Source organism: Eumetopias jubatus, unplaced genomic scaffold, assembly GCF_037043125.1.
Source record: "Eumetopias jubatus isolate StellerSeaLion01/CBP00866 unplaced genomic scaffold, mEumJub1_p1.0 scaffold_5, whole genome shotgun sequence".
NCBI classification, from domain to species: Eukaryota; Metazoa; Chordata; class Mammalia; order Carnivora; family Otariidae; genus Eumetopias; species Eumetopias jubatus.
Window position 1 is genome coordinate 33,933,789 of NW_028274811.1, and position 26,518 is coordinate 33,960,306.

At 38.6% G+C, this 26,518-nt stretch overlaps 1 protein-coding gene across 1 annotated transcript; it reads left to right on the top strand.

The window, feature by feature from the left end:
• Window positions 1-1,227: 1,227 nt before the first annotated feature.
• PCDHB1 (protocadherin beta 1) lies at window positions 1,228-3,684 on the top strand. The gene has a single exon (XM_028095905.1). It carries the CDS (start codon window positions 1,228-1,230, stop codon window positions 3,682-3,684), a length of 2,457 nt encoding a protein of 818 aa, XP_027951706.1.
• Window positions 3,685-26,518: the final 22,834 nt, after the last annotated feature.

Sequence of the window (26,518 nt, forward strand, 5' to 3'; positions counted from 1 at the left end):
TATATACTTTGATATACAGTTTTTTAAAGAGACAAAATTAAGCTGTTTAGGGATGCACGCTTAAGCCAAATGTTAAGATTTGTAATGGAGATTGAGAGATCCATCTTTTCTGAGGTGGCTTATCATTCTTAAACCTTCTGTGATCCTATGATTGTAAAAGAAACTCTGAACAAATATCTCCCAAATTTCTATCAGGTTACTTTCAATATATGTAAGTAGTCTCTTATTTCCTTTCAAATCCAAAGCCAAACATCTTCATTTCATTTATCCACCATGTTATCTGGGAAACAGAATAATATACTGATTAACAGCATAGACTCTGGAGTCAGACAAAATTAAATTGAATTCCTTCTCTAATACTTATTCACTAGGTCTTGGGAGAGTGACGGTAACATATCCAGTCTCAGTTTCTTTGTCTGTAAAAAAAGAAATACTAATGTGTGTTTCATAGAGTTGTTGCAAGGATTAAATAATACGGGTAAACAACAGTGTACCAGCACTATATAGAAATCATACCCAGTAAATATTACTGCCATCATAATCTTAAGTGCCAAGCCAACTGCTTCCTGGGCGTTTTGAGAGTTCTGGGAAAGAAATGGATTCGTGCAAATCGAGAGCCTAGTTGGCCAGTTACCCTATCAATGTACCTACTGGACACCAGGTTCCTGAAGGAAACATCTGTCTGCCCCTTTCTTTTTCCTGCTGATCACTTTCTCCAATTCCCCGCCCCTCGCCGCCATCCATTTGGCTCCAGGATCTTTCTGCCTTTCCCCTGATCTCAGGGCGGACTGTGTGGAGTATGCAAAGTAGCTTGTTTACTCCTCGCTGTTCGCGGGTTGCTGCAGAGGCCCCAGCCGGCTCACAGATTGAGTAAGCTTCAGCTTGAGTGAGTATCCTCATTGGCTTCTTAATTCCCAAGGACTTTTTTTCTGAAAGGGACTTAAAGGGCGAGTCAGCCGTTGCTTTAGTAACAACTTTCATCCTCTACCTAATCTCCGGAATGAGAACATACCTATTAATACACTGGATAGACTGGGGAGTTGAGCTGCTCAATGCAAATTTTCGTTCAAGTGCAAAACAGCTTACCGGGCGCGGCAAGCCCTTGGTGGCGCTGCGGTTAGAGACGAGCCAAGCTGAGCGCAGCAGTTGCAGGAACCTGTGGGCGGAAAAGTGAAGTTTATCCGCAACAGGTGGTGGTTGCTGCAGACAGTGCGCGTGCGAGAACGGATGGCGGCGGCGCACAGAAAACCCCTGCAGAGCAGGCAAGTAGGGTCTCTTCTCTTTTTGTTGTGCATATCTATGGGGAGTGCGGCCACCATCCGCTATTCAGTGGCGGAAGAGATGGAGAGCGGTTCGTTTGTGGCTAATGTGGCTAAGGACCTGGGGCTGGAGGTAGGGAAGCTGGCTGCGCGCGGGGCGCGGCTGGTTTCTGAAAGCAACAAACTGCATTTCCGGCTCCACCGCAAGACAGGGGATCTGTTCGTGAAGGAGAAACTGGATAGGGAGTCACTGTGCGGCAAAGCGGACCCATGTGTTCTGCACTTTGAAATAGTCCTGGTGGAGCCGCTGCAGTCCTTTCGTGTCGAGGTCAGGGTATTTGATATCAATGACAATGCCCCGATTTTCCTGAACAAGGAGCCGCTTTTAAAGATTCCGGAGAGCACACCCCTGGGTTCACGTTTTCCTCTGCAGAGCGCCCAGGATCTGGACGTGGGCCTCAATGGTCTTCAAAACTACACCTTGAGCCCCAACGCGTATTTCCACCTGCATACCCGCTTTCGCAGCCATGGGCCCAAATATGCCGAGTTGGTCCTGGATAAGCCCCTGGACAGAGAGGAGCAACCTGAAGTCAACTTGACAATTACGGCGGTGGACGGCGGGTCCCCACCCAAGTCTGGCATCGCCCACATCCACGTGGAGGTTCTGGACGTCAATGACCACGTGCCTCAGTTCTCTAGGCTGGTGTACCGCGCTCAGGTACCAGAAAATAGCGCCAATGGTTCACTGGTGGCCACTGTGAGTGCCACAGACCTGGACGAGGGCTCCAACAAGGAAATAACTTATTCCTTAGCTCAAAACCCAGAAGCAATTCTCCAGACGTTTCAGATTGATTCTCACACTGGAGAGGTTCGACTGAGAGGGCCCTTAGATTTTGAAGCGGTTGAAACATACGATATTGACATTCAAGCCACAGACGGAGGGGGCCTCTCTGCCCACAGCAAAGTCCTGGTGGAAGTGGTGGATGTTAATGACAATCCCCCTGAGGTGACAGTCTCCTCTGTGTCCAGCCCTCTCCCTGAGGACTCCCCACTACAAACCGTAGTGGCCCTTTTCTCTATTCGAGACAGGGACGTTCGGGTGGGAGGAAAAATCACCTGCTTCCTCAGAGAAGACCTTCCTTTTGCAGTCAAACCAACTTTCCGGAATTCTTACTCACTGGTTACTGACAGAGGCTTGGATCGGGAAGAGGTTTCAGGCTACAATATCACCGTCGTTGCCATGGATACTGGGCCACCCAGTCTGTTCACAGAAACTGTGATTGAGGTGTTAATATCTGACATTAATGACAATCCCCCAATATTTCAGGAAGACTCCTACATTTTGACTGTTCGAGAAAACAACAGCCCAGCAATTTTTATTGGCAAAGTTCATGCTGAGGATCTAGATTTGGGTGAGAATGCCCAAGTAACATATACTCTGCTGCCTCCACAAAGTGGAGATTTATCAGTCTTTGCTTACATCTCCATAAATTCAGACAACGGGAAGCTCTATGCACTGAGAACCATGGATTATGAGGCCATTCAAAATTTTCAGTTTGTGGTAAAGGCAACTGATGGGGGCTTCCTGTCACTGAGTAGCCAGGTTACTGTAAGAGTGGTTGTTCTGGATGACAATGACAACCGCCCAATGATCTTGCACCCACTGCAGAATGGCACCTTGCCCTGCAATGACCTGGTGCCCAAGTCTGCAGATGCAGGCTACCTGGTGACCAAGGTAGTGGCTGTGGATGGTGACTCAGGTCAGAATTCTTGGCTTTCATATCATCTCCTTAAGGCCACTGACCCTGGGTTATTCTCTGTTCAACAAGAAAATGGGGAAATCCGTACATTGCGGCAGATATCTGAGAGAGACCCCATGATTCAGAAACTGATCATTCTTGTTCAGGATCATGGCCAACCAGCTCTTTCCACTACTGCCTCACTCAACATCTTGCTGGTAGATGGTTTTTCTGAACCCTATCTGCAGTTCCGGGATCCTTCCAAGAATCCTACAAGGGTAAATCCATCCACTAAATATTTGGTCATTTCTCTGGCTGTGCTTTCCTTTCTATTTCTCCTTTCTGTCACAGTGATCTTTGTTATACACATCTACCAGAAGGTTAAATATAGAGAAAAGTTCACAGTTCAAGAGCATTTCTATGATGACTGTAATTTCCCTAACAACCTGGTACAAGGAAGGGCCAATGGATTGTTATCTCAGCCCTGTCCCTATGAAATGTGCTCAGCCACTGGCACCAGCAATAGTGAGTTTCGGTTTCTTAAGCGCTTTATGCCCAACTTCCCCTACCCCCATGGCACTGGAGAGGCAAAAACAGAGGCTGGCTCCAATTTACCACCAGATTCTGATAGGAATAGGTCTCGGGGGTCAGAGGACCATGGCCAAGTACCTGACAACTGTATGTAGCTCTTACTCATGAGCTGTTTGTAGCCATTATTTATGTCTCCCCCAAAAGTTCATTAGTCCTGGCCCTGGAAATTCTTAGTTCCATAGAGATATCCTGTTGCCTTTAAATTATTTTCCAGCAGACAGTTACACATGTATAAGGACAAAAACTAGGTTCTGGTTTTGATGCATCAGGAAGCAATTAGATTTGAGAAGCAGAAATATATTTTATCATCACTCAGAAATTTTAGATCTTTGCCTCTCGGTATGTGGAGATCATCTTTGACTCAATGTCTTGCATGCCATCGTTCATAACAATGCAAATGCCTGGTGAATGGTGGTTCTCATAGATAATCAGGTGAAAGGAAAGGTAAAGAAAAAAAAAGGATTGACTTATTTGAGAAGGTGAATAAGGGCAGATATAAGACTAAAGAGATTCAGTTCAGGAATGTTTTCCAAAATTAAGTTACCGGTGATTTCTTAATGGCTGTTTAGGGCCTTAGGCAAGTCTCAAATCTCTCTTTTACACAGAAGTCTATTCCATTCCTTATCAGAAAGCAGTTATTTGAATGTGGGGAATGAAAGGTAGATGAGGGAAAAAATAAATTAGGCTTACTGTAGTTAACAAGTGCTAACACACAACTATAAAATAAAAAGATATTAAGGAAAAAAGTGATCATGAATACCAATTAAGTAGCCTTAAGAAAAGATACATTTTCAGATATTACCAGATTTGATTTTTTCAAATTTTTCAGTTTTATTGAAATATAACTGACATATAGCACTGTGTAATTTCAAGGTGTATGGCATAATGACTTGACTTACATGTATTGTGAAATGGTTACCATAATAAGTTTAGTTAGCAAACATGTCCCTCAATTTGAGATTGTATTTGTCTTCTTTAGATTAGATTGATGTTATGCATTATTGGGAAGAAAACCACAGAAATGATATTGTATCTTCTCTGTGCATCATTATTGGGAGAACATGATGTCACTGTGTCCTATTGAGCAGTAATATTAATCTTTTAAAAAAACTGTGGTTAAAAACAACATAAAATTTACCATGTTAAACATTTTTAAGTATATAGTTCAATAGTGTTAAGGTGGTATTAATCTCTATCTGTCAAGTTTCTCCATTGTAAAGTTACTATTTTTTCTTTGTGATTAATAAATACTTGGAAAGAGATACTTTGAAACTATGTAAATATCATGTTTCTGCTTAAACTCTTGCCCACTAATTTTAGGATCCGTTACTGGGTATTTCGTATGGCAATTAACACTGTGGCATTCAAATGGTAATTTTCTATTTCCCTGATTCCTTTTACATTAACTAATTGAAGAAAAACTTTTCATTTCTCCTCCATTTGTTCAATATGTAGTTATTTCTTTATATATAAACTCATGGAAATATACTTTATTATTTGGGTTATAATCCCATGTTATCATTATTTATTTTGTTGTTCAGCAAAACCTTTTATTTGGGATGAAAAGTAGATTTTTTAAGACTGGAATTATCCACATAGAACACATTTTGACCAAAATAAGTATTTCTTTATAACCTATGCTATATGATCTTAAATAAGTTTCTTAAAGGTTTTTCATAATGATGTTTTAACCTTTTTTTAAAGATTTTATTTATTTATTTGACAGAGAGAGACACAGTGAGAGAGGGAACACAAGCAGGGGGAGTGGGAGAGGGAGAAACAGGCTTCCTGCGGAGCAGGGAGCCCGATGCGGGGCTCGATCCTAGGACCCTGGGATCATGACCTGAGCCGAAGGCAGATGCCTAATGACTGAGCCACCCAGGTGCCCCATGATGTTTTAGCTTTAAATGAAAATTACATTAACCTGATTTAAAATTTCCATTCTAATTATAAAACTATTAAATGGATACTAAAGTTTGAAAAATTTAAATTTTATTATGCAGGCATGTTTATATATTTATAAGCTATGTACAATAGAGATGTCAGTTAAAACAGATTTATATGTGAAATTAGACATACAGATATATAAGAAATGGAATTGGTCTGTCTGGTTTTATTTAATTCTCCTAAAAATAAGTAAATACATTGCTTTCTCTGTCATGTGTCTGTATTTTGTTGTTGTTGATTTCTTTTTTTTTAATTTAAATTCAATTAGCCAATATACAGTACATCATAAGTTTTTGATGTAATGTTCAATCATTATTTAGTTGTGTATAATTTAAAGATGAATTTGTCTTGGGATGCCTGGGTGGCTCAGTTGGTTAGGCATCAGACTCTTGATTTTGGCTCAGGTTGTGATCTCAGGTTCTGAGATCCAGCCCCATGTAGGGCTCTGGGTGTGGAGTCTGCTTGAGATTCTTTCTCTCCCTCTCCCTCTGCCCTCTACCCACTCTCTCTCTCTCTCAAAAAAAAAAGGTGAATTTGTCTCATTTGTGGAAGCAGAATTCATCCATGTAAGTCTCCCCTATAGAGGTCTATTTTCTTTTCTTTAAGATTTTATTTATTTACTTGAGAGATAGAGAGTGAGAGAGTGCACAAGCAGACAGAGGGGAAGAGGGAGAGGGAGAAGCAGACTCCTCACTGAGCAGGGATCCCAAGGCAGGGCTCCATCCCAAGACTCTGAGATCATGACCAGAGCTGAAGGCAGATGCTTATCCCAGGTGCCTCTTAAAGGTCTTTTTTCCATACAGTTGAATGTCCTCAATGTATGCGACTAATCAAACACAGGCTCTTCAACCAAAAATTTAACTTTGTTTACAAATTTATGTAACACTGTAAAAATAATATCATTAAAGTATTGGTTGTGTTTATATAACACTGAAACAAAATAATAAAAAGTAAAAACACAGTTTTCTGTTAAGCTCGTGAAGTAAGTTTATGCTTCTGTGTACCATGTGCTCTGCTCATATGAACACAGAAAAAAATAGATAAAAATTTAAAATAAAAATTAGAAAATATAAAACAAAAATGGAACAAACATAAAATAGTGAACAAGGATGAAACCCTTGCATTTCTGAGCTGCAGGGTGGGAAGCTGGCATTGGTTGCCATAAGTTTGGCTCTTATGGGCTATCAGGAAAAAGAAAAATTCTCCATACAAGATGGAGAATAAAAGCCAGAGTCACTGCTTACAGCCAGAAGCTAGAATGGGTCTATCTGGTTCATGAAAAAGAAAGATTGCAAAACCTCTGCCAAAATATTTCTGAAGTTATGAGAAACACAAATTCCATGCTCATGGATTAGAAGAACAAATATTGTTAAAATGTCCATACTACCCAAAGCCATCTACAAATTTAATGCAATCCCTATCAAAATGCCAAAAGCATTTTCCACAAAACTAGAACAAATGATCCTAAAATTTGCATAGAACCACAAAAGACCCTGAATAGCCAAAACAATCTTGAAAAAGCAAAGCAAAGCAGGAATTACCACAATTCCAGATTTCAAGTTATACTGCAAAGCTGTAGTAATCAAAACAGTATGGTACTGGCACAAAAATAGACATGTAAATCAATAGAACAGGAAAGAGAGCCCAGAAACAAACCCATGATTGTGGGTCAATTAATCTTAGACAAAAGAGGCAAGAATATGCAATGGTAAAATGACAGTCTCTTTAACAAATGGTGTTGGGAAAACTGGACAGCTGTATGCAAAAGAATGAAACTGGACCACTTTCTTACACCATACACAAAAATAAACTCAAAATGGATTAAAGACATAAATGTAAGACCCGAAATCATAAAAATCCTAGAAGAGGACACAGGCAGTAATTTCTCTGACATCAGCAATAGCAATATTTTTCTAGATGTATCTCCTGAGGCAAGGGAAAAATAAAGCAAAAATAAATGATTGGGACTACATCAAAATAAAAAGTTTCTGCACAGCAAAGGAAACAATCAACAAAACTAATGGACTACCAACTGAATGAGAGAAGACATTTGCAAATGACATATCCAGTAAAGGGTTAGTATCCAATATATATATAAAGAACTTATACAGCTCAACACCCAAAACCAAATAATCCAATTAAAAAAATGGGCAGGAGGGTGGGGGGATGGGTTAGCCTGGTGATGGGTATTAAAGAGGGCACATTCTGTGTGGAGCGCTGGGTGTTATGCACAATGAATCATGGAACACTACATCAAAAACTAATAGTGTAATGTACAGTGATTAACATAACAATAAAAAATTTAAAGTAAAAAAAAAAATGGGCAGGAGACATGAACAGACATTTCTCCAAAGAAGACATTCAGATGGCTAACAGACACATGAAAAGATGCTCATTACTCACCATCAAGAAAATGCAAATCAAACCCACAATGAGATATCACCTCACACCTTTCAGAATAACTAAAATCAAAAACACAAGAAATAACAAGTATTGACAAGGATGTGGAGAAAAAGGAACCCTCATGCACTGTTGGTGAGAATGCAAACTGGTGTAGGTACCGTGGAAAACAGAATGGAGGTTCCTCAAAAAATTAAAAATAGAATTACCCTATGATCCAGTAACTGTACTACTGGGCATTTACCCAAATAATACAACAACACTAATTCAAAAGGATATATGCATCCCTATGTTTATTACAGCATATTTACAGCATTATTTATAGCCAAATTATGGAAGCAGCCCAAGTGTCCATCAATAGATGAATAGATAAAGAAGAGGTGATACATATATTATGTGACATATATGTGTGTGTGTGTATACACACATGTACACAATGGAATATTATTCAGCCATATAAAGAATGAAATCTTGCCATTTTCAACAACATGGATGGAGCTAGAGAGTATAAGGCTAAGTGAAATAAGTCAGTCAGAGAAAGACAAGTACCATATGATTTCATTCATATGTGGAATTTAAGAAACAAAGCAAAGGAAGAGAAAAAGAAGAAATACAACCCAAGAAATAGAGTCTTTTTAAAAAGATTTTATTCATCTATTTATTTGAGAGAGAGCTTGTCTGCGAGTTGGGGGAGGCGCAGAGGGGGAGGAATAGATCGGGAGGGAGAGGGACAAGAAGACTTTGCACTGAGCATGAGCCCAACGTGGGGCTCCATCCCATGACCCCCAAGACCATGACTGGAACCAAAATCAAGAGTCGGACGCTCAACCGAGCCACCCAGGTGCCCCATCAGACTCCTAACTATAGAGAACAAACTGACAGTTACCAGAGGGGATATAGGCAGGCAGATAGGTGAAACAGGAAATGGGGATTAAAGAGTACACTTACAAGATGACCACTGAGTAATGTAGAGAATTGTTGAATCACTATATTGTACACCTGAGAGTAATATAGCACAGTATGTTAACTATATTGGAACTAACATTTTAATACACAACTAATGAATCATTGAACACTACATCAAAAACTAATGATGTACTATATGTTGGCTAACTGAACATAATAATAAAAAATTTAATAAAATTTAAAGAAAAGAAAGTTTCAATAGAGAAATAAAAAATTATGAAGAAGAACCAAATGGAAAGTTTAGAACGAGATATACAATAGCCAAAATAAAAAGCTTAGTGGATAAGCTGAACAGTAGAATGGAGGAAAGAGACAAAAGAATCAGTTAATGTGAATAAAGAACAATAGAAATTACCCAATCTGAACAAGAAAGAAAATATACTGAAAAATAAATGCACCGAGCTTCAGACATGTATGGGAAAATAACAAAACATATAATATTTGTGTCATTGGAGTCCTAAAAGGAAAGGAGAAGGAAGATAGAGGTACTCAAAGGGATAGACTGAAAAACTACTCAAATTTGGCAAAGATATAAACGTGGATATTTAAAAAGCTGAGCAGACTCCAAATAAGAAAAACCCAAAGAAATCCACACCAAGATACACTGTAACCAAACTTCTAAAATTAAGACAAAAAGTCTTGAAAGCAGCTAAAGAAAAATGACACATGACCTATAGGGAAAACAATTTGAATAATAGGGGATTTTTCATCAGAAATGATGGGGGCTAGAAGCAAGTAACACAATGTTTTCAGTGGCTGAAAGAAAAGAACTGTCAACCCAGTATCCCATATCATTAAAATATCCTTCAGGAATAAAGAAGACATCACGACATTCTCAGGTGAAGAAAGATTAAAGACTCTGTCATCAGCAGACTGACCCTGAAAGAATGGCTAAGAGAAGTTCTCTAAACAGATAGGAAATAATTTAAAAAGGAATCTTGGAATATCAGGAAGGAAGAACGAGCACAGTGAGTAAAAAATGGGTGAATACTATAGACTTTCTTCTCCTCTTGAGTTTTCTAAATTATGTTAAAAAAATGATAATACTGCCTGATGTGGTTCTGAATGTATATAGAGGGAATAACCAAGACAATATTATAAACAAGAGAGAGTAAAGAGACACAGAGGGAGGTAAGATTTCTATACTTCATTCAAACAGGTGAAATGATGACACCAGTAGACTGTGAGAAGTTATCTATATATAATACTTAAAGCAGCCACTAAAAAGCCTTATAAAGCAATATACTCAGAAACACTATAGATAAATCAAAATCAAAATTTATAAAAGTGGTCAAATAACCTACAGAAAGATAGAGAAAAGGAAAACAAACAAAAAACAATTAAATAGAAAACAAAAAATAAAATGGCAGGGTTGCCCGGGTGGCTCAGTTGGCGTCTGACTCTTGATTTTGCCTCAGGTCATGATCTCAGGATCCTAAGATTGAGCCCATGTTGGACTCTGTGCTCAGCCAGGAGTCTGCTTGAGATACTCTCTCCCTCTCCTTCTGCCCCTCCCCCTGCTCGTGTGTGCAGGCTCTCTCACTCTCCCTCTAAAATAAATAAACATTTAAAAAAAATAAAATGGCAGACTTAAGCCCTAGCTTATGAATAATTACGTTAAATGTAAATGATCGAAATACACCAGTTAAAGACAGAAGTTGGCAGAATGGATTAAAAAAACATTACTTCAGTTATATACTGTCTGTAATAAATTCACTTCAAATATAACAATACAGGCTAGTTGAAAGTAAAAGGATGGGAAAAGACATATCATAAATATGTAAATAAAAGAAAGCAGGTATGGCCATATTAATACCTGAGATTTCAGAGAAAGAGAATTACCAGAGGCAGGAAGGAACATAATATAGTGATAAGAAAGTCAGTTCATTAAGAAGACATAGTGATCCTAAATATACATATATGAAACAACAGAGCTACAAAATATGTGAACCAAAAACTGATAGAACTGAAAGGAGAAATAGACAAATTCACAGCTGTAGTTTGGAGACCTCGACACCTCTCTCGACCATTGACAAGAAGTAGAAAAACTCAGCAAGAATTCAACAATACCATCAGCCAATAGGATCCAATAGACATTTATAGAACACTCAACCAAAAAGAACAGAATTATACTCTTTCCAAGTGCTCACAGAACATATACCAAGCTAGATTATATCCTGGGCCATAAAACAATCCTCAGCAAATTTTAAAGTAATTAAAATGATACAGAAGGTGCTCTGCAACCACAATAAAAGCAAACTATAAATCAATAATAGAAAGATAAGATGAAAATTTCCAAAACACTTTAAACCTAAATAATAGACATCTAATTATGTATGTGTCAAGGAGGAAGTGTAAAGGGAATTTTTAAAATGCATTGAAGGGAAAAGACCCAAATCAATATAATCATGAATGCAAGGTGAAAGATCATGACTAATACCAAGGATATAGAAACAATTATTAGAAATTATTACCAGCAACTATATGCCAACCAACTAAGTAATCTGAAGAAATGGATGTATTCCTGGAAACTTATAAACTACCAAGACTGAAACAGGAAGAAATAGACAATCTGAACAGACCAATAACCAGTAAGGAAATTGAAGCAGTAATCAAAAACCTCCCAAAAAACAAAAGTCCAGCGTGGCCAGATGGCTTCCCAAGGGAATTCTACCAAACATTTAAAGACGAAATAATACCTATTCCACTTAAGCTGTTTTGGAAAATAGAAACAGAAAGAAAACTTCCAAACTCGTTCTATGAGGCCAGCATTATCCTGATCCCAAAACCAGACAAAAGGAGAATTACAGACCCATATTCCTGATCAACACGGATGCCAAAATACTCAACAAGTTCCTAGCCAATAAGATCCATTACATTAAAAGGATTATTCACAGGGCGCCTGGGTGGCTCAGTCATTAAACGTCTGCCTTTGGCTCAGGTCATGATCCCAGGGTCCTGGGATCAAGCCCCGCATTGGGATCCCTGCTCAGCAGGAAGCCTGCTCCTCCCTCTCCCACTCCCCTTGCTTGTGTTTCCTCTCTTGCTGTGTCTCTCTCTGTCAAATAAATAAAATCTTAAAAATAAAAAAGGATTATTTACCACGACCAGGTGGGATTTATTCCTGGGGTGCAAGGGTGGTTCAACATTTGGAAATCAATCAACATGACAGAGCACATTAATAAAAGAAAAGACAAGAACCATATGATTCTCTCAACTGATACAGAAAAAAACACATTTGACAAAATACAGTATCCTTTCCTGATTAAAACTCTTCAAAGTATAGGCATAGAGGGAACGTACATTGATATCATAAAAGCCATCTATGAAAACCCCACAGCGAATATCATTCTCAATGGGGAAAAACTGAGAGCTCTTCCCTTAAGGTCAGGAACATGACAGGGATGCCCACTCTCACCATTATTGTTCAACATAGTACTGGAAGTCCTAGCCTCAGCAATCAGACAACAAAAAGAAATAAAAGGCATTCAAATTGGTAAAGAAGAAGTCAAACTTTCTCTCTTCGCAGATGACATGATACTTTTGTGGAAAAACCCAAAAGACTCCACCCCAAAATTGCTAGAACTCATACAGTAATTCAGCAACATGGCAGGATACAAAATCAATGCACAGAAATCAGTTGCATTTCTATACACTAATAATGTGACTGAAGAAAGAGATGTTAAGGAATCAATTCCATTTACAATAGCACCAAAAACCATAAGATACCTAGGAATAAACTTAACCAAGGAGGTAAAGGATCTATACTCTAGATACTACAAAACACTTATGAAAGAGAGAGTGTGAGCAAGCAGGAGGAAGGGGACAAGAAAGAAGGAGAGAGAGAATCTCAAGCAGACTCCTGGCTAAGTGTGGAGCCCGACCTGGGGCTGGATCCCATGACCCTGAGATCATGATCTGAGGTGAAATCAAGAGTTGTACACTTAACCAATTGAGCCATCCAGAATGCCCTATTTTCATTTTTTTAGGAACCTCTATACTATTTTCCACAGTGGCAATAGTAATGTACATTCCCACCAACAGTGTACATGGGTTCCCTTTTAGGAGTCATTTAGGCTTACATTTGTTTGAAGGAGTAATCAGAACTATAGAGAAGTTCCCGTTTTCATAGTATATTTCATAGTATATTCATAGTATAATAATTGTTAGCATTTATGAAACACTGTGATGTTCCAAGCACTAGGCTGAACATTTCATTCCGGGGAGACTCCCCTTCCTCCCCTGGGAGGAGCAGCGCGGGAGCGCACCGCAGGGATCTGCTGGGTTTGGAGACTCCACACAGGGTCGGGTGCCAGAGATAGAAAGGCTCGGTCACAGGCCGGGTGAGCACGGAGTGCGGCCGGAGACCGGGGAGACGGGAGTGACTGACTGCTTTTCTCTGGGGGCGCACTGAGGAGCGGGCCCGAGTTCTCGGCTCCTCCGGGGTGGAGATTGGGAGGCCACCATTTTCACTCTCCTCCTCCAAAGCTGTACCGAGAGCTTGCAGGGAACAAAAGCTCCCGAGAGCAAACCTGAGCAGATTACTTAGCCCAGAGGGGCAAGGGTGGGGCAATTCCACCTCAGGCAAAGACATTTGGGAACCATGGCAACAGGCCCCTCCCCCAGAAGATCAGCATGAACAGCCAGCCAAGACCAAGTTTACCGATCAATGAGAACGGCAGAACTCCAGTGCTAGGGGAATACTGCACATAGAATTCATGGCTTTTTTACCATGATTCATTAGTCTTTCAAAGTTTATTTTTTTAACTGTTTTTTTTTTATTTTTTTCCCTTTTTCAACCAACATCTTATCAACCCCTTTTTTTAAAAACCATTTTTATTTTTCATTTCTAGAGTCATATTCTATCCCTTCATAGTACTTATCCTTATTTTTGGCATATATGTATAAGTTGTTCTCTCTTTAAAATTTTGAGATACAGTTTCTTCTAACAGATCAAAATATACCCTAAATCTCTAGTGTACGGCTTTGTTCCAATCTCCTGCCTGATCACATTCTCTCCCCCTTTTTTTTCTTTCTTTCCTTTTTTTTTTAATCCTCTTTATTTTTTCAAACACCTTCTGATCAATTCCTTTTTAAAAATTTTTTATAATTTTCATCTTTACAGTCATATTCCATCCCTTCATCATATCAACCCTTATTTTATACATATATAAGTCTTTCTTTAAAATTTTAGGAGGCACTTTCTTCTAACAGACCAAAATACACACAAAATCTAGTGTATGGCACTGATCTATACACCAGCCTGATCATATTTGATCATATTCTGTTTTTTTTGTTTTGTTCTGTTTTTGTTTGTTTTTCTCTTTTTCTTTTTTTTCCTCTTTCTTTCCCTTTCTTTTCCTCTGGTTTCAGGTCTTTTCTGATTTGTTTAGAGTATATTTGCTGGGGACGTTGTTACCCTGTTAGCATTTTGTTCTCTCATTCATCTGTTCTCCTCTGGACAAAATGACAAGATGAAAAAAATCACCTCAGCAAAAAGAACAAGAGGTAGTACCGTCAGTCAGGGACCTACTCAATACGGACATTAGTGTGATGTCGGACCTAGAGTTCAGAATCATGATTTTAAAGATACTAGCTGGGCTTGAAAAAAGCATGGAAGTTATTAGAGAAACCCTTTCTGGAGAAATAAAAGAACTAAAATCTAACCAAGTCGAAATCAAAAAGGCTATTAATGAGGTGCAATCAAAAATGGGGGCACTAACTGCTAGGATAAATGAGGCCGAAGAGAGAATCAGCGATATAGAAGACCAAATGATGGAAAATAAAGAAGCTGAGAAAAAGAGAGATAAACAACTACTGGATCACGAGGGCAGAATTCGAGAGATAAGTGATACGATAAGATGAAACAACATTAGAATTGGGATCCCAGAAGAAGAAAGAGAGAGAGGGGCAGAAGGTATATTGGAGCAAATTATAGCAGAGAACTTCCCCAATGTGGGGAAGGAAACAGGCATCAAAATCCAGGAGGCACAGAGAACCCCTCTCAAAATCAATAATAAAAGGTCAACACCCTGACATCTAATAGTAAAACTTACGAGTCTCAGAGACAAAGAGAAAATCCTGAAAGCAGCTTGGGAGAAGAGATATGTAACCTATAATGGTAGAAACATTAGATTGGCAACAGACCTATCCACAGAGACCTGGCAGGCCAGAAAGGACTGGCATGATATCTTCAGAGCACTAAATGGGAAAAACATGCAGCCAAGAATGCTATATCCAGCTAGGTTGTCATTGAAAATAGAAGGAGAGATAAAAAGCTTCCAGGACAAACAAAAACTAAAGGAATTTGCAAACACGAAACCAGCCCTCCAAGAAATATTGAAAGGGGTCCTCTAAGCAAAGAGCCTAAAAGCAGCATAGACCAGAAAGGAACACAGACAATATACAGTAACCGTCACCTTACAGGCAATACAATGGCACTAAATTCCTATCTTTCAATAGTTACCCTGAATGTAAATGGGCTAAATGCCCCAATCAAAAAACACAGGCTATCAGATTGGATTAAAAAACAAGACCCATCGATATGCTGTCTGCAAGAGACTCATTTTAAACCCAAAGACACCCCCAGATTGAAAGTGAGGGGGTGGAAAACCATTTACCATGCTAATGGACACCAAAAGAAAGCTGGGGTGGCAATCCTTCTACAGACAAATTAGATTTTAAAACAAACACTGTAATAAGAGATGAAGAAGGACACTATATCCTACTTAAAGGGTCTATCCAACAAGAAGATCTAACAATTGTAAATATCTATGCCCCTAACATGGGAGCAGCCAATTATATAAGGCAATTAATAACAAAAGCAAAGAAACACATTGACAACAATACAATAATAGTGGGGGACTTTAACACCCCCCTGACTGAGATGGACAGATCATCTAAGCAAAAGATCAACAAGGAAATAAAGACTTTAAATGACACACTGGACCAAATGGACTTCACAGACATATTCAGAACATTCCATCCCAAAGCAATGGAATGCACATTCTTCTCCTGTGCCCATGGAACATTCTCCAGAATAGATCACATCGTAGGTCACAAATCAGGTCTCAACTGGTACCCAAAGATTGGGATTATTCCCTGCATATTTTCAGACCACAATGCTTTGAAACTAGAACTCAATCACAAGAGGAAAGTCGGAAAGAACTCAAATACATGGGGACTAAAGAGCATCCTACTAAAGAATGAATGGGTCAACCAGGAAATTAAAGAAGAATTAAAAAAATTCATGGAAACCAATGAAAATGAAAACACAACGGTTCAAAATCTTTGGGATACAGCAAAGGCAGTCCTGAGAGGAAAGTATATAGCAATACAAGCCTTTCTCAAGAAACAAGAAAGTCTCAAATACACAACCTAACCCTACACCTAAAGGAGCTAGAGAAAGAACAGCAAATAAAGCCTAAACCCAGCAGGAGAAGAGAAATAATAAGGATCAGAGCAGAAATCAATGAAATAGAAACCAAAAGAACAGTAGAACAGATCAACAAATCTAGGAGCTGGCTCTTTGAAAGAATTAACAAGATTGATAAACCCCTGGCCAGACGTATCAAAACGAAAAGAAAAAGGACCCAAATCAACAAAATCATGAATAAAGAGGAGAGATCACAACCAACACCAAAGAAATACAAACAATTATAAGAACATATTATGAGCAACTCTATGCCAGCAAATTAGATAATCTGGAAGAAATGGATGCATTCCTAGAGATGTATCAACTACTAAAATTGAACCAGGAAGAAATAGAAAACCTGAACAGACCTATAACCACTAAGGAAATTGAAGCAGTCATCAAAAATCTCCCAACAAACAAAAGCCCAGGGCCAGATGGCTTCCCAGGGGAATTCTATCAGACATTTAAAGAAGAATTAATACCTATTCTCCTGAAACTGTTCCAAAAAATAGAAATGGAAGGAAAACTTCCAAACTCATTTTATGAGGCCACCATTACCTTGATCCCAAAACCAGACAAAGATCCCATCAAAAAGGAGAATTACGGACCAATATCCTTGAGGAACATGGATGCAAAAATTCTCACCAAAATACTAGCCAATAGGATCCAACAGTACATTAAAAGGGTTATTCACCATGACCAAGTGGGATTATCCCTGGGTTGCAAGGTTGGTTCAACATCCACAAATCAATCAACGTGATACAATACATTAACAAAAGAAAGAACAAGAGTCATATGTTCCTCTCAATAGATGCAGAAAAAGCATTTGACAAAGTACAGCATCCTTTCTTGATCAAAACTCTTCAGAGTATAGGGATAGAGGGTACATACCTCAATAACATAAAAGCCATCTATGAAAAACCTAGAGCGAATATCATTCTCAAAGGTCAGGAACGTGGCAGGGATGTCCACTATCACCACTGCTATTCAACATAGTATTAGAAGTGCTAGCCACAGACAACAAAAAGAAATCAAAGGCATCCAAATCGGCAAAGAGGAAGTCAAACTCTCACTCTTTGCAGATGATATGATACTGTATGTGGAAAACCCAAAAGACTCCACCCCAAAACTGCTAGAACTCATACAGGAATTCAGTAAAGTAGCAAGATATAAAATCAATGCACAGAAATCAGTGGCATTCCTATACACCAACAACAAGACAGAAGAGAGACAAATCAAGGAGTCGATTCCATTTACAATTGCTCCCCAAACCATAAGATACTTAGGAATAAACTTAACCAAAGAGGCAAAGGATCTGTACTCAGAAAACTATAAAATACTCATGAAAGAAATTGAAGAAGACACAAAGAAATGGAAAAACGTTCCATGCTCATAGATTGGAAGAACAAACATTGTGAAGATGTCAATGCTACCTAGAGCAATCTACACATTCAAAGCAATCCCCATCCAAATACCATCCACTTTTTTCAAAGAAATGGAACAAATAATCCTAAAATTTGTATGGAACCAGAAGAGACCCCGAATAGCCAGAGGAATCTTGAAAAAGAAAAGCAAAGCTGGCGGCATCACAATTCCGGACTTCCAGCTCTATTACAAAGCTGTCATCATCAAGACAGTATGGTACTGGCACAAAAACAGACACATAGGTCAATGGAACAGAATAGAGAGCCCAGAAATGGACCCTCAACTCTATGGTCAACTGATCTTTGACAAAGCAGGAAAGAATGTCCAATGGAATAAAGACAGTCTCTTCAACATATGGTGTTGGGAAAATTGGACAGCCACATGCAGAAGAATGAAACTGGACCATTTCCTTACACCACACACAAAAATAGACTCCAAATGGTTGAAAGACCTAAACGTGAGACAGGAGTCCATCAAAATCCTAAAGGAGAACACAGGTAGCAACCTCTTCGACCTCAGCCACAGCAACTTCTTCCTAGAAACATCGCCAAAGGCAAGGGAAGCCAGGGCAAAAATGAACTCTTGGGATTTCATCAAGATAAAAAGCTTTTGCACAGGAAAAGAAACAGTCCACAAAACCAAAAGACAATCGACAGAATGGGAGAAAATATTTGCAAATGACATATCAGATAAAGGGCTAGTATCCAAAATCTATAAAGAACTTATCAAACTCAACACCCAAAGAACAAATGATCCAATCAAGAAATGGGCAGAAGACATGAACAGACATTTTTCCAAAGAAGACATCCAAATGGCCAACAGACACATGAAAAAGTGCTCAACATCGCTCGGCATCAGGGAAATCCAAATCAAAACCTCAATGAGATACCACCTCACACCAGTCAGAATGGCTAAAATTAATAAGTCAGGAAATGACAGATGTTGGTGGGGATGTGGAGAAAGGGGAACCCTCCTACACTGTTGGTGGGAATGCAAGCTGGTGCAACCACTCTGGAAAACGGTATGGAGGTTCCTCAAACAGTTGAAAATAGAGCTCCCATACGGTCCAGCCATTGCACTACTGGGTATTTACCACAGAGATACAAATGTGGGGATCCGAAGGGGTACGTGCACCCCAATGTTTATAGCAGCAATGTCCACAATAGCCAAACTGTGGAAAGAGTCAAGATGTCCATTGACAGGTGAATGGATAAAGAAGAGGTGGTATATATACACAATGGAATATTATGCAGCCATCAAAAGGAATGAGATCTTGCCATTTGCAATGACATGGATGGAACTGGAGGGTGTTATGCTGAGTGAAATAAGTCAATCAGAGAAAGACATGTATCATATGACCTCGCTGATATGAGGAATTTTTAACCTCAGGAAACAAACTGAGGGTTGCTGGAGTGGTGGGGGGTGGGAGGGATGGAGTGGCTGGGTGATAGACATTGGGGAGGGTATGTGCTATGGTGAGCGCTGTGAATTGTGCAAGACTGTTGAATCACAGATCTGTACTTCTGAAACAAATAATGCAATATATGTTAAGAAAAAAAAAGATAGCAGGAGGGGAAGAATGAAGGGGAGTAAGTCGGAGGGGGAGACGAACCATGAGAGACGATGGACTCTGAAAAACAAACTGAGGGGCACCTGGGTGGCTCAGTTGGTTAAGCGGCTCCCTTCGGCTCAGGTCATGATCCTGGGGTCCTGGGATCGAGCCCCACATCGGACTCCCTGCTCGGCAGAGAGCCTGCTTCTCCCTCTCCCTCTGTCTGCTGCTCTGCCTACTTGTGCTCTCTCTCTATCTCTGTTAAATAAATAAATAAAAATCTTAAAAAAAAAACAAACAAACTGAGGTTTCTAAAGGGGAGGGGGTGGGGGATGGGTTAGCCTGGTGATGGGTATTAAAGAGGGCACGTTCTGCGTGGAGCACTGGGTGTTATGCACAAACAATGAATCATGGACCACTACATCAAAAACTAATGATGTAATGTATGGTGATTAACATAACAATAAAAAAGATATATGAAGTAGTAGAGCCAGGATTTTAATACGAGTCCTTTCACTTAAAAGCCCATGCTCTTAATCACCACCTAAAAAGATGATGTTTTTACACAACAAACTGCTCAGACATGCACACACTCAACCTGCAGGACTCTCCTTTAAATTGACTATTAGTTATCTGTACCAAATCAAATTGGAAAAAAGCGTTTATCCCTAGTCTTTCAGTTGTCACCCACAGCACTTCATGCAAGGCTCTGTGCTGTTGACTGAAAGACTACATTGCATTTCACATAAGCCATGACCTTCCCAACTTTTGAGAAAATCTCATTTCTTGCAAAATCACAAGTACTTCATCTGCAGGAGAAAATAATTTCAATGGGTTTGTGTTTAAGTTGATAGCATAAAATACAACTAGCTCAAACTTCACCTCCTCTGGGAATCTTTCCTGATACCCCATTTTTGTTCTTACTTAAATTTCCCTCAAAAGTAGTCACCGTGCCTGTGCAAATCTCTATGTTAGCACTTACCTCCCACATCATAATTGTCTCTTTATCTGTGTCCCGTTTCTAGGCTGTAACCGCCTGGGGGTGTAGGCACTAGGCTTTATTCCATTTTATGTCCCCAGTACCTTTCACAGGACTTGAATATAATCCCAAACACCTGCTGATGAATTAATAAATTCAACAGATGCATGGTCAAATGGGTGACCTGTCTCAAATGGCAGAAATCCAGTTCAAGTTACTCTCAAATTGTACAGTTGTGATAATAGAATAAAATAATTGATAATTAAAAATATGATAATAAAACCGCACACTATCAATTGTTTCTGCCCACACTGGTTAAAACAAAAATCGAAGAAGTAATATGAAGAAATAATTTAAGAACTGTGCCACTAGACGACATGACGATGAACAGATTTTGGCCGTTTCTGACGGAAAGAGCTGTATATGCCAGGTTTTCAGTTCGGACGCCTGGTGGTGCTACAGGCTAAAAAGTAGGAGGAGGAGCCTGGCATTTCCGCAGACTCCATCTTAGAAGAAAGGTACTGGGTATGGACGCGGCTTGGGAAGCTTCGGCTGCAAGCTCAGATTTCAGACTTTTCTTCAAATGAATGAGGACGAGACATAAGTTGACGTTATTCCTCTTACAAGACTTCCCAATGCTTCTTTTATTAAAGACAGCGCACTCAGAGGGTGTGCAGGAAATTGTGCGAGAGAAAAGCTGGCAGAAAAGGCAAGGGGTGAGTTTTCCTTTTCTTCCGGGGCGTATTGCCGGCGGCCCAGGAAAAGGAAGGCGGCTGTTTATGGCCAGAGGTCCCGGAGATTTGGCGCCAGCTGCGGGAAAGGGAGCGTCTGTGCACCTGTGGGAGCAGGGTGGTTTCCAAAGAGATCCAAGAATATTTTAGATCCACCCAAAGAAGAGCCTTTTCTCTCGAACAGGAATCTAGACCTGTAGGAGCTTTGCATTTCCAAACCTGTAAACTTCTTTTTGGTTTTCTGAGAAAAAGCTATAAGTCTGGAATGTTCCCTCTTTGAAAAATTCTTCTGAACGTTGCAGAATGTGCACGGGGACATGCATGAGATTTAGGTGAATTTTCCGTTATTGGAAACTACACCATCAGTTCAATTTCCATTCTCACAGTAAAGTGCGATGCAATAGTGGGATAATTTGCTCATTCGTGGGGAAAAAAAAATCGCCGGATGAAGAACAACCCAAGGTAAGTTTAACTGTCACAGAAAGGAGTGGTAGTAATCAACACTAGTTTGGGACCTCCTAGGTCCAATGATGACAACCAGTGAAAACCCTTGAGATGCATGCCCTTCGTCTCTCTGCTGAAGATTTAGTCTTAGTAAATCATTAAGAAACGGCTCGCTGAATTCTCCAGGCTCACTAAATCCTCCAACCTCTGGAAAGTACTCGCCAAACATTTTAATTACTATTGATATCTGTGCATTATAAATATGCACTGCAAGAAAATTATCAGGCAATTTCAGGGTACGTGGCAAATACTCAGGAAATTCACAGCGGAACTACTTTCAGAAATCTTTTTCCCTGTGAAGGTTGTTGGATGACACTCCTGTTGGATGACAGTTCCATAGAATTCGTCATGTTGACACTTACCTGCTCATCCTGAAAAACTTCAAAAACAGACTTCACCTCTTTAAGGATCATCATCTAAACACTCTGGACAAAAAAGAAAATGCCTTATCTTTCCTTCCAGAATTTTTTTTCCATTAAATTTTAAATATTCCCTACTCCGCCAAACTAATGCAGGACAGAGAGAAGAGAGATACATGCATGCAACATCACTTTATCTTCAATGAAATTAAGTTCTTTGAAGCTGAAAATAAGACATTAGGTAGATACAGCTATCGTCCCTGGTATTCTTGCTTTTGGGCTCTGGATAAAAAGTAGAAGAAAACATCCCTTTTCTGAATAGCATAGTTGCTGTTTTATGGCTCTACCTTTAGTAGTATTTTCTTCTGAAGCATAGCTAAGGCTAATTTAGAATCAACAAGTACTGATGATTTAGCTGTTTTTATCTTTTTATTTACTTCACAAAGGTCTTGGTTTAGAAGCCAGTAGCCTCTTTATTAAGTACAGAAAAAGAATGCATTGTTTTCTCCTCAGGCCTAATTTCCTTTGATCTTTCACGAAGGTAAATTACCCCTAAAACTTTGTGTAGACTATCCTAGGAGGTATTCCAGTGCTTGACAAAGAAACTCATCCTAATCTATTCATAAAATGATAATATTCAAGAGGGAGGTCTTCCCAGTGGAGGCCAGCCTATGTATTTTGTCATTTTTTGCTTTTCTTCATATTTCACAGTTGATGGCCCATAAATTGTGATAGCCTACTTTTCAGCCATATTGCTGTCCATCTCCTAAATTCAAATAATTATTTGATTACCATTATGTAGTTTTTACTTCTTCTTTGAAAAAAAGTCATTTTATTTTGATGACATTGATGAGGCAAAATCAAATACAAAATTAAAACCACAGGGAAAAAAGTAATTGATAGAAATAAATGTCTCTTTCATTATTTAAGGTGTAATCCACTGAGTTGCTGTGTAGCTTATTTATTACTATGCTAAATTTGTATATTTGTTCATTTTTGCTAAGTTTTCTTAATATCAAAAATAATTCATTTTTTAGCAATTAATATCTCAGCATCTCCAATACATTAAAAGGAAATGCCATTTAATATGGAGTAGCAAAATAATCTCATCTTTCTTCTCTTTGCATCAATGTTTAATACTCTGATATAGTTTAGAATAATCAAAGGCAGAGGATACAAAAGCATGATATGCCTCAGATGAGATCTAACTGTTGATTTTTAATGTATATCTAATAGTTGCTGAGAAAATAAAAATACACATTATTCAATACACTGGATAATAAGCATATTACATAAATACAAAATAGTTGATATTTCCATTTGCCTTTCTAAAATTTTTTCCACTTTCTGGAGAATTTGAAAAACTAAGAGAGGCCTGATAATGACACTGAAGGCTTAGATGGTAGAGCAACCCGACTGCAAATATAGTACTGTATGCTCCATATTACACTACTCTGACTTTGAGAGTTGTATTGGAAGCCTGAGACTATGGTGGTATAAATAACAGAAAGAAATATTAGTGCGATAAAACTTCGATTATGCAAAGCCATATTTGTTAAGGGGCTAGATGAAGGAATAATGGAATACTTAAAGCCCAACCTAAGGCAAACTTACTCTGTTTCACTTAGCATATACCATTGAGGAAACTAAACTCCTACAGAATTCTGTTCCAAAGGCACTGTAGAGTAGTTCCTTCATTGCTAATTTCACAGATATTTTGGGCCTGAGAGTGGGAAAGCTACTGATGGTTGTTGCTGCCGGGGTGGGGTGGGGTGCGGGGGGTGGTAGACATGAGTGGGTAAGTAATATTTGTAAAGATAAAAGACAGCATTTTCAAACCAACAGACTCAGGATTTGCTACTAAATAGAAATTGGGGGGCACCTGGGTGGCTCAGTTGGTTAAGCGTCCAACTCTTGATTTTGGCTCTGGTCATGATCTCATGGTCATGGGATTGAGCCCGGCATTGGGCTCTGTGCTGGGCATTGAGCCTGCTTAAGATTCTCTCTCTCCCTCTGCCCCTCCCCACTCCCTAAGTAAATAAGTAAATAGAAATTGGATCCAGAGTTGGTGTACAGACTAAGTGAGACGTAGATGCTGAATTTTTAGTTGCTAAAGTAAAATTCTTTGCATTTTTCCAAGTTGAGTTGAGATTCACGGATATAAATAATTATTCACCAGTGTGTTCTTGGACTTGAGAATGCTACCGAAAGTCCAGTAGAGCATTCCTGAGGCAATCAAAGCCCATAAAGATGGCGGGACTTGGATATAAACAGTGGTATTCGGGGCACCTGGGTGGCTCAGTCGTTAAGCGTCTGCTTTTGGCTCAGGTCATGATCCCAGGGTCCTGGGATCGAGCCCTGCATCAGGCTCCCTGCTCCACGGGAAGCCTGCTTCTCCCTCTCCCACTCCCCCTGCTTGTGTTCCCTCTCTCGCTGTCTCTCTCTCTCTAATAAATAAAATCTTAAAAAAACAACAACAACAGTAGTATTCATAAGTATACCTTGAATCCCAATTTCCATGTTAATTTAACAATAACAATATTGGATGATCACTACTATTGGCCAGATCCAGGTCTGCACTGGTCTTCACCAGAAAAGTTGTTGGTTGTCAGTTATTTTCTCAGGTTTCTTTCCCCCTAACATATTCTTTGCCCTCCCTACATCTGTAGATTTCTTCATTATTTGTTTTCTGTATTGTTTTTAGTACTTAAAAAACAGGCACATTTTCTTTTTAAAAAGAAATTTCAGGGTGAGGGGATAAGTGAAACAGATGAAGGGAATTAAGAAGTACAAACTTCCAGTTATAAAATAAATAAGTCATGGGGATGTAAAGTACAGCATAGGGAACATATAGTCAGTAATACTATAATAACTTTGTATGGTGACAGATGGTAAGTACACTTATCGTGGTGACTATTTTGTAATGTGTATAAATGTTGAGTCACTATGTTGTATCCCTGAAACTAATATAATATCATATGTCAAATATACTTCAATTAAAAAATAAAGTAACTTTAAAAAGAGAGAAAGAGGCAAACCAAGAAAGAGACTCTTAACTATAGAGAACAAAATGATGGTTACCAGAGGGGAAGCATGGGTGAAATAGGTGATGGAGAATAAGGACAGCATTTGTCCTGATGAGCACTGGGTGGTATATGGAGGTGTTGAATCACTATATTGTACACCTGAAACTAATATAACACTGTATGTTAACTATACTGGAATTAAAATAAAATGAAATTTAAAAAAACAAATAAAATGAAATTTTAATTATGCTCTTAGTACAAATGCAATTATCTACAAGACTACCAAAACCTGATACAAGTTGTAGCCTATTTTAATAATGGGAGAGAAGATGTCTGAGATTCTTGGGAAAAATCATACACAATATATAAAAACATATAAAACATATACATATATATGTATGTATGTATATGTATTTGTAGGAGAGAGAGAGAGTCCAATATATACTCAAGGCAGGCTAGAACCCATGACAATGCGTGGGCAAGATTTTTTTCAAGGGAACAGTTTGTACTAATAGACTATGATGATTCTCATGAAACAAAAAATGCCAAGATTCTTACGCAAGTGTCTCTTTCCAAACCATTAGTTGCATATTTGTTCTGGGGAAAGCAAATAGCATCTTCATTTCCCCTGCTCAAGTCACCTTTATTTTGAAATCCCACTTGCTGGAGCTTTGTGAAATACATATCTTGATAGATTATGGAAAAACTTAGTTGTTTGTATCCTTAATAGAGTCAAAAGCAAATTGTTTGAGTGTTACCACAGGCCCACACTTTCCAACTTAAGATAAGTGCCAGAACATTCCCTGTGAAATGAATTTAAAATTTTTGGATTATTATAATAGTAATATAAACATAATCATGAAAAGAGAAAAATAATATCAAAATACAAATAGGCATTTATTTTCTAAATGTTAAGAAAAGGAATCTGTGATTGCCCAGTGTTTTTTTACCCAATTACAGAAAATAAATGAGAGCTTAAAAAAAGTGTTATGCCATTATTATATTTAATAAATCATCCATTCCAGTTTTCTGGAAATACAGGGGTTAGAGGAACAGGTTAAATGACACCACAAGGAAACAGAAAAATTCAGAATGTATAACATCCTACAAGACAACAGGTCTGGATACTTTAAAGAATTCAATATCATAAAAGGGGACTGTTCTAGACTAAATAGATTCAACACTTAATACAATCATGAAACTTGGTTAAAAAACAAATTTTTAAGACATTATAACAAGTGGTTAAAAAGTGCATTTGTAAAAGGAACTCAGGAGTGCATATGAATTCTTACCAAAATTTAAGAAAATTGAGGAATAATAATGGAAAAATAATGAGATTTAATAGGGACTGGATTTTGGATAATATTATGGAATCATTGTTAATTTTGTTAAGTGTGCTAGTAGGATCATGATTATATAGGACAATGTCCTTATACTTAGGAGATGCCTGCTGAAATATTTAGAGGTGAAGTGTTCTTATGTCTTCAAGTCACTTTCAAATGGGTCAGCAAAAAAAGGGGGTATTTGTATGTAGAATTAAAAAATAGAACAAATATTGTAAAAAATAAGCTTTAATTTTGGGTGGAGGGTAGAATTATGTTTGTATAATTCTTTTAACTTTTCTAT

What these genes read in the sequence shown, in the direction of transcription:
- PCDHB1 (XM_028095905.1), top strand. Translation starts at nt 1,228, where the DNA reads ATGGCGGCGGCGCACAGAAAACCCCTGCAGAGCAGGCAAGTAGGGTCT.